The 9,787-nt window shown below is 36.0% G+C and overlaps 1 protein-coding gene across 1 annotated transcript; it reads left to right on the forward strand.

Annotated features, from left to right (window-relative positions):
• Positions 1–7,012: 7,012 nt before the first annotated feature.
• LOC113312583 (EP1-like glycoprotein 4) lies at positions 7,013–8,080 on the forward strand. Its single transcript, XM_026561327.1, has one exon. The coding sequence runs from the start codon at positions 7,013–7,015 to the stop codon at positions 8,078–8,080; it is 1,068 nt and encodes a 355-aa protein (XP_026417112.1).
• Positions 8,081–9,787: the final 1,707 nt, after the last annotated feature.

The following is a 9,787-nucleotide window of genomic DNA, read 5'->3' on the forward strand; positions in this document are numbered from 1 at the left end:
TAATCTCATAGAGATGTATTGAGAATGCCGATCTCACGCAACTAATCAATCAAATAAATCTGATTTTAGTTGGATCCCAGCCGATCAAGGTTTGTGCACACCAAAGATATGAGAACTAAATCTTCTTTGTCTTCAAATCTTCTTTGGTCTTCAATAAACACCTGCACAACACCACTTGAATCTCTTGTGATCAATCACACAAAGAGTGGAGTCTGTTAACAATGGATTATCACAAGATGTCTTTAGATCCACAAACAGTTCTAAAGATCCTGTTGATACTTGGATCTAGTTTGAGTGAATCTTATATCAGAAGAGAAGATTCTCAAGAATAAACAAACTAGGTGCACAAAGTTTCAACAACCGTTAGTCAATCAAATCAATCGAAAACTAATAACATTGCAATTATCTAGTTTCCCACCAACGGTACTCGTAAAGCTTCTTGATCCCACAGAAGTCTTTAAACAAGCGGTCGGAAGAGATTTCACCTAATTAGGATACTTTCCTCTCCGATTAGATGGCTCCACCAGAAACAATAAGAATGAAGTTTACCCGACTCTTAGAATGGTTTGCCACAAATGAAAACTTAGGTATTTATAGACCAAGGATGTTTGGACACCAAGGAATTTCCAAAACCGAAAATATTCTCAAGATATGCAATGAATAACAAAATTCAGTTTTCCTAATTCCAATAAATGCTTGTCCAGAATTTCTGAAATCTCTCAATAGAAAATCTCCAATTAGTAAATGCACATTACTAATTTTTATTCTCTAGAGATATGCATTTAATTGCTGGTAATTAAAGCATATAAAACCAAAAACCTTAATTAAAAGATTCTCAATTTATTTCGGTACAAGATCTCCTTGAGTACTAAGGAATATCTTTGAACAATAAAAGATAAGAGTTATTATACGTGTTCAAAGTATGTTGACATCTCTTCACTGTAAATCCTTGTTCATATTTACATGGATTTACATTCTTGGAATCGGTTATACCACACTTCCAAACAAGTTTAGAACTGGTTCACCTGCATTCCAAGATTACTATGTGTTTGATCAAAACACATACATGGGTTCAATCGGTTCTACCAATCACTAGGACCGGTTACACCTTAATATGGAAATAATTGTGATCGGTTACACAAGTTACCAGGATCAGTTACATCAATTACCAGGACCGATTACCATATTCTCATGGTATTGCTTGTGATCGGTCTCACCAGTTACCAGGATCGGTTACACCAATTACCAGGACCAGTTACCAATTACAAGGATTGATTACGCAACACTCTGTGATCGGTCACACACAATTACTAGGATCGGTCACATCAATTACAAATATCGATCATACCATCTCATGGTGATTACTTAGGATTACCATATTCTCATGGTATTACAATAATTAATAAAAACTAGGCATACCAAATCATAAGTCAGACACTTGTGATTAGTGGTAGCACTGGAAAGATGCCTACAATACTAACTGCAAGTGCATAGTGCCTTATTATGTATAGTGCAAATACAGGTCGGTCCTCAGGGACAAGGTGGGTGTAGATTTGATTCCAAAGTCTTACTAAAACTGATTCAAAATAAAGAGTAACACAAGGGTTGTTTTGTTGGGTGTTGATACAACGAAACAATTGATATGAAATACAATCTGGAATGCAGAAAACAAATGAAATAGAGGATTTTAAGCAAACAAGTAGAAAGTACTAGGGCAGTGGAATCCAGTACTTAACCTAGATTAGATAGTTTAGCTAACGGTGTTGTCCCTTGAGCCGACGGTAGAAATACGAGTCTCCCGTTCTTCCGATAGTGTAAAGATTCTTAAGTAGATGGTTTAATGTCAACTAAAGGATTAACCCTTGAATTAAATGTCTTTTTATAACACAACTAATCACAGACTAACCATATCAAATGAAGCATGAGTTGGAGTAATGACATAAATGTCTAAAGACTACGGATGCGAGACATACGAAGTGAAAGTTATATGTTAGTACACAAACATTAAACCATTCCATATGCAATAGATTTCAAATAGAACAACAAAGCTAGCCAAAATAATCTAATCAGATTAAAACCTTCATCTCTACCCTAGCTACAGATTTAGAACATGAGAATCCTAATAGAAACAGAGAAGTAAAATTGGAATTTAAAAAGTGATATACCCATGTTACTGATTGAAATCCCTCTTTCTATTCAACTGAATCTTCCAAAATCACTCACATAACACATAGATTGAGAACTAAAATCCTATTGCTCTTGTCCCTTTCACCGGACTTGTACCGAAAGCACAACCCTAACCCCCAATTCATACATAAAGTTCATCTCCTAAATTGGTGACAATTTCTACCGTTACAGTCTGTAATTTTGCGATTAGATCTCTGCCAGCCACCCTACTATTGTCACTTCCTTGCTGTTCTTGTTGGTGTTGCAGAGAGCTGACAATTAGAAAAGTTCTGCTCACTACTTGTTGTTGTTGAAAACAACTTAGTGGACATGTTCTTGTCCAGTTCATAGCATAGGGTTAGGTTGAGACTGAGTATCACAGCAAGAGTACGAACTGGTCATCTGGGAGAGAATGAATTCAAACCATTCATTTGCCATTCTTACTGCTGTTGTGGGTGATGCAAACTCAGATTTAGACGAATTGGTAATGCCTGCATCTTGTACAGCTCCGCCTGACCTTGTTTCCATGTCTTAAAACCTCAAATCAATCTTCATTCCAAGCTTCTGACAGTAGATAAGAGATGAAATTGTCGCGTGCAGTAGGAGGATTGATTTGATGTGAAATGGTATTGGGTAGAGGGTAAGGAAGGGTGACAGAGAATTAGGGTTCGAGACTCTATTGCCGGCAGTTGTAAGGAAATCAGGGAAGGCTTTTCAGTTGAGGGGATGGGATTGAAGATAGAGCTATGACATGCCGATAGATATGGGAGACAAAGAAAAGATGGGTGATTGAAATTTTGGGGAAGATGAACAAAGTAGCAGAAAGACTTTGTTTCCTGTGTACGAGATCGGGTTTGGGAAAGTTAATAGAACGGGGTATTCAGGTGTGAAACATGAAGACATTGTTTTGGTATTCGATATGGACCTTGGGCTTGATTTCATTTCCATGTATTTGAGTTCTGAACTTCGGCCCACTGATTTATTTCTTCTTCTTGAACTTCTTGTTCACTACTGGTTCCATTCACTTCATAGATCTGCTCGCACCCCGACTGCCTTCTCCATTGCATCTGCTTAAATCCGACTTGACATCTAGCTCGACAAGGCATAGCAGCTCCAGCTCCACTTTGTGTAGATCCCATGTTAACTCCATTGTTTGATCTCCTAGAATTACAAAACAAGAAATCAGGGACAATTACCACAGATTTTACTCGCAGACGAACAAGTGATACAAAATACATGAATTGGCACAAATATAAGAAATTAGTGCAACAAGATACCATAAAAACCTACAAAATGATAAGAATACATACAACATTAGGTGCTTATCAATTAGTTGTACCAATATACATAACAAAGTCATGATAGGTTCTACCATCTCACACATATTGGTAATCCAATGAATATCCATACCAATAAGCCTAATAATTTCCCTTTCGATTCATAAAACAAGTTCATGAATGTACTTCCTTTAAACAAATGTAAAACATTGTTTCCTAGGATGAAATCTTCACCATAACCCATTCACATAATCATAACAGTATATACAAGATTATGTTGATGTCATATCTATGAAGTTCAAAAGATATGCATTATACTTCATAATCTAATTCCCTAATACTATGATCATACAAATATGACCATGTCGTATCACTAGATTATTTTACAATATGTACAGTATATGCAGCTTCGCATTTATGTTTTCAATATAGCACGACCTGAAAGATACGTTAGGATAGAAACAATTCAAGTCAATATTACTAACCTCAAGAGGAATGATCATGTTTTCTTTGTAGTTTGCTTCTTCTTCACATTCTTCAGGTCTTCGGAGCAATACTTGTATGTCTCAACATTCCTAGACTTTCTAGTCTAACCTAAACGAAGTTGACTTTAGTTTACAATCAAGCGACTTTAGATGAGTTTTGACACACTAAAATATGACTACCAAACTTGACATGCCAACGCTTGGTTAGTTCAACCAAGCTATGCTCTAACAGGCATGTCCAGTTTGGTGTCATATTTCAGTTACAAAATGCAAAGCTGCTTGATTTGATTACTAGAGTCGACTTCGTCAGGTTAGACTAGGAAAATATTGATGTTTAGACTCGCTCTTGTTAGAATTCTCATTTGTATATAAAAGCAATCAGGTGGATGTGGTATACCCGTCTAAGTGGCTATTTGATTTGGAAGGTATAGACAAGTAAGTATTTTTCCTTGCGTGTTCACAAGAAAGTTCCTGATATGGAATTGTAGCTATTTATGTCGATGGTACAGACATGATGGGTACAATTGATGTAATAAGAGACCTTAAAAGATATTTGAAATCTGAATTTGAGATAAAAAATCTGGGGAAAGCTCGACTGAATACTGAGTTCGTGGTATATTATTCCACCAGTTTGCGGCAATTTAATAAAAACATGCATCCTGATAGCACTCCCATGATTAGTTGAGGTTCAAATGTAAGTAAGTGACCATTTCGTCTAAAGGAAGATGACGAAGATGTGTTGGGAGATGAACTTCGCATATCTAAGTACAATAGACGCATTATTGTACTTAGTATAATAACGTACTCGATCAAATTTTGCATCCTCAGGAAACTTGTTATCTATATATAGCTCTGTGCCAACCCAGCATCATTGGAATGGTATAGTGAATGTAATCATGTGCTTAAAAGTAACCATTGACATAAATTTGTTTTATCCTTGCAAAGACATAAAAAGGAATGCTGATGAAAGTAATCAGGGGGAGATACGGTAAATTATTTTCTAAGTTATTGTCGATATTCAGTTTTGAAAAGTACATGACTAAATGAGCTATCTGGAAAAACTCTGAAAGTAATCAAGGGGAGATGCCGACATCAGGGGGAGGATCCAAGGATATGATGTCGACATATTTTACTTCGAAATTGGAGTAGTGTTGTACTCTTTTTCCCTTCGATCGAGAATAGTTTTTCCCAAAGGGTTTTGTTACTCGACAAGGTTTTTAGGGAGACAAGACTAAAAACATCAAGTAGTTTGAACGTTGAAGACATAAAAATCGTGTTAATATTACTGAAAATATCTGAATCAAAGAAATGAAACACGATATTCTGTTAAGCAACGTAACTTCCAGAATCAACAACATGATCTTATAAACATTCAAGTCACCAAAGTAAAGTGTGATAAACTCCTTTCGACTGCATAAGACTCAAGAAAATTGTCTGACATCAAGAGAGCATCTAATGGTGTGTTGAACTATTTTCCTTCACCGAGATTGCTTTTTCCCACAAAGTTTTGTTAATTACTCGGCAAGGTTTTTAATGAGACAACAACAAATACCGGGAATGTAATTTCCCAGCAAAGGCTATTGTCTTTCTCACGAGGATTTTCTGCATTAAGAGTTGTGAAGCAACTAGTCAACTTCATTTGCAACGGATCACCTTTACTTGTATCTGCCACATTGTACTCTTTACCCCTCGTCAATATTTTGTCCCACTGGGTTTTCCTTGTCAAGGTTTTAATGAGGCAACATATACACATCCAACTATGTTCTAAATTTATTTAGTTTTGTACTCTTTTTCTTTAGTTCAAGTTTTGTCCCTCTGGGTTAGCCAGATGGAGTTTTAACGAAGCAATTAACTTATACTAGTCGGTCTTTGAAGATCGTATTGCATGTGATGAACTACATGTAAAATTCGAGATAACATGTGAAGAGTTGTCCCACTGGGTTTTTCCTTGTGAAAGTTTTAATGAGGTAATTGGCTTCTGCACAAGTCATCAAAGAGAACAACATTTGAAGAACTATATGTGAAGCACTACGTATAAAGTTTTGTTATTGAACCGCACAAGGAGGAATATTACGGAGCCTACGACCCATGAATGTGCGGTCCAACTAAATTCCTAGGGTTGTATATAAAGGAAACTATGTAATGCTTCTACTTTAATCCTCTAATAAGATTATTCTTCTCCTTCGGCTTGTCTCTCCTTGGTTCATCAATGATTCTCCTAAATCAATTGAAATTAGATATTTTTCCTTATTAAAATTTTTTTTTTAGCAAATTTGGCGGTGCACGGGACTGTGGGAATAGAAAGTAATTTTAATATGTCAAAACTCAAGTCGATGAACCTAAAGTCAAACAAGATTAATCACACACGCCGATAAACGAAAATGGTTTAAAATCATATCGAATGTGAATGATAATAGAAGTCGGTGGTGGATACGCGCATCTTAGTCCCTTCCTATCAAAGTTTTCAGAGAATATAATAGAGAGCCAACAAATCTCGATACAACTCAAAAGTGCAATTGAAAAGTTAAAACTATTGTACATTACAGTATAATTTTGTTCACGTTTTGTGAATTGAAGGTCGAAACATATATATCTGGCCGGTGGTTACTGGTCAATGTGGTCATAGCTCATCCTTCCAAGAATCAAGGTTCTTTCGATTTGAATTAGTAATTTAATACGGTGTATAACATAATACATTCTTTCTTCCAAGAACAAAGATTCTTTCGAAATGAATTAGTTTGTTACTAGTAGTTCAAAGTTAATTGAAAAAAATGAAAGAAAAAGACAACCTACCTACTAGTATATAAACAAACGTTACTCTAGTTATTAACTTAAGTCTCCAAAATGAAGAACTCATTATCATTAACATTTCTCTTCATCTGTTTTTTAATCAACATCACCCTAGTAGTTGAAGGTTTAGTTCCTCTCTCTAAAACTTTCAAGTTTGTAAATCAAGGCGAGCTTTCAAATGGAATCTCAACAGAAAATAATGCACAATTTCTTTCAGTTCCTCAACTTACAAACCATCCTTTCCAACTTTGTTTCTTTACCACCGGCAAATCCTTATTTACTCTTGGCTTGTCTATGGGTTTCGGCAGCAGTGGTGCTCAAGCAAGTAAAGATCTGCGGCGTTGGGTGTGGACAGCAAACTCAAACAGACCAGTTGGAGGAAATGCTACCTTGACATTCGGTCGCAATGGGAACCTTTTCTTAGCCAACACTGACGGGCGAGTCGTTTGGCAAACTCAAACTGCTAACAAAAACGTAACTGATATCAAATTACTCTCAAATGGAAACTTAATCCTGCTGGACAAAAATGGTGGATTTGTTTGGCAGAGCTTTGATTACCCTACTGATACACTCTTGAATGGTCAGGCAGTCAATGGCGATGGTTCAAACAAACTAGTTAGCGGATCCTATAGTATGGTTGTGGATTGGCAGCATTATCTAACATTTTTCTTCAAGTACAAGAAAGATCCACTTTTCATTTACCATACATCAACTTATTTCTTTGGCGACTTCGCAAAAGTAAGCTTTTTCACCAACAGCAAGGGCTTTGGTCTCTTTTATCAAACTACTAGTGATACAGTTAGAAGTGAAAAGCACGTATGGGCACAACCAGGATACGACACCACTTTGTCGATGCTTCGGCTAGACAAAGATGGTAACCTTCGTGTTTATACTTACAATGGGTATGCGAACACTTGGGAGGACACCTTCTCATATTTCCCTTCGATTCAGAGCGAGTGCAACTTGCCTGAGAAATGTGGTGTTTTTGGACTTTGTAAGAACTCCAAATGCGTTTCTTGTCCTTCATCTAAAGGTTTAATGGATAGTTGGAGCAAGGAGTGTAAACGGGAAAAGATACCTCTTTGCAATTCTTCGAAGCTGGCAGATTACTACAAACTGGAAGATGTGTCAAGCGCCATGCGAAGTTTTAAAGACCGAGATTATAAGAAAATGACGATCGATGAGTGTAAGATGATATGCAGCAAGGATTGCAAGTGTACCGGTTTCTTCTACAGAAAAAATGAAGATTCTTGCTTGGTCGCTACTACTGAAATCTTTACCCTGACCAGTGACTACAACGGTCGCCATGAAATTGGCATAATAGATCCGGAGTTTGATACCTATATCAAGTACGCTAAATAAGTAGAAAGCAGTACTCTCGTGTGCAAAGTTAATTAGTAATCAGCTTGTACAAGTTCGTTTGTATCATGTAATATTGAGCCTGGATTTGAGTCCCTAACTGATTTTCCTTGTGCTATGAATGATTTCTGCATTGGTAACAAATTGTCTGCTTAAAATCTTTGCTTATGTGCTTTCAAGGTGTTCAATTAGGCTTTGGAATCTGTATTCCTTTGATAACATTCAGACTCAGATTAATGATACGAAGTATCAGCTTGCCTCCGTGTGGAAATGCTAGTAATGTGACAATACTAGTGATACCCTTTCTCATGAAGAGAACCTAAAGTACTTGTATAGTGTGCAATAGGATTATTATGTGCGGAGGGTCAAACAAAATGAGTCAAGCAAATTAGAATTTGGGTTCTCAGTTTTGGTATGTGTTCGCGTTTGGATTTTGTGATTTCGTCCAATTCAGTATTTGGGTCGGCGAACCGTTAGTCAGTTAGGAAATTCGAGTGAGGGAAAAATATCGTTTGGTCTTTTTTAGGTGGTCCAATGTCTGTTTAGTCATTTGGGAAAGCGCCTTTACTGTTTGGTCCATAATAATTTAAAAATATAAGACAGACAAAATTACCCTTCCGTGTTAATTTTTACTTATTTTCTTGTAGGAGTTCATTCGTCAAAATGAACTCTTGTTAATTTCTACTTATTTTTTCAGAAAACATATAAAACAGAGTTCATTCCAGAAATGAACTCCATATAAAAACCTAAAAAAAACCAGAGTTCATTCCAGAAATGAACTCCATATAAAAACCTAAAAAAACAGAGTTCATTCCGGAAATGAACTCCATATAAAAACCTAAAAGAACAGAGTTCATTCCGGAAATGAACTCCATATAAAAACCTAAAAAAAAGAACAGAGTTCATTCCAGAAATGAACTCCATATAAAAACCTAAAAAAAGAACAGAGTTCATTCTAGAAATGAACTCCATATAAAAACCTAAAAAAACAGAGTTCATTCCAGAAATAAACTCCATATAAAAACCTAATAAAAGCAGAGTTCATTCCAGAAATGAACTCCATATAAAAACCTAAAAAAACCAGAGTTCATTCCAGAAATGAACTCCATATAAAAACCTAAAAAAAAAAACAGAGTTCATTTCAGAAATGAACTCCAAACACACAAATCTTCATCTTCTTCATCATCTTCATCGATTTCATCTTAAGCAGCAGCAACAACAACAAAACATATAAATCTTCATCTTCAAACAGCAACAACAGATTTCTAGGGTTTGACGAGTTCATCTTCAACATCAACATATTTCTAGGGTTTATCTTCAACAACAAACACCAACAGAGAATCATATTTGACGAGTTCATCTTCAACATCATACAAGTTCATCGTCGTCTTCATCAGCAGATTTGAGTTCGTCATCTTCAACAGCGAACAAACACGAGTTCAGATCTAAAAAATCTTCAAACAAACATCGTCTTCGTCGTCTTCATCTTCAACAACGACGAGTTCATCTTCAACATCTTTAAAAGATGCAGCAGCAGATCAAATCTTCAAAAAGATTGTTTACATCCTCAAACAGTAGCAGGAAGAAGATAAAAAGAAAAAAAGAGAGAGAAATTCTAGATCTGAAAATATAGGAGAGAGAAAGTAAATCTGAGAATGATTTTTTCTCTCTTACTTTTTGACTATATATATGATCCTAATCTAAAAGGGT

Source organism: Papaver somniferum, chromosome 9, assembly GCF_003573695.1.
Source record: "Papaver somniferum cultivar HN1 chromosome 9, ASM357369v1, whole genome shotgun sequence".
Lineage (NCBI taxonomy): Eukaryota > Viridiplantae > Streptophyta > Magnoliopsida > Ranunculales > Papaveraceae > Papaver > Papaver somniferum.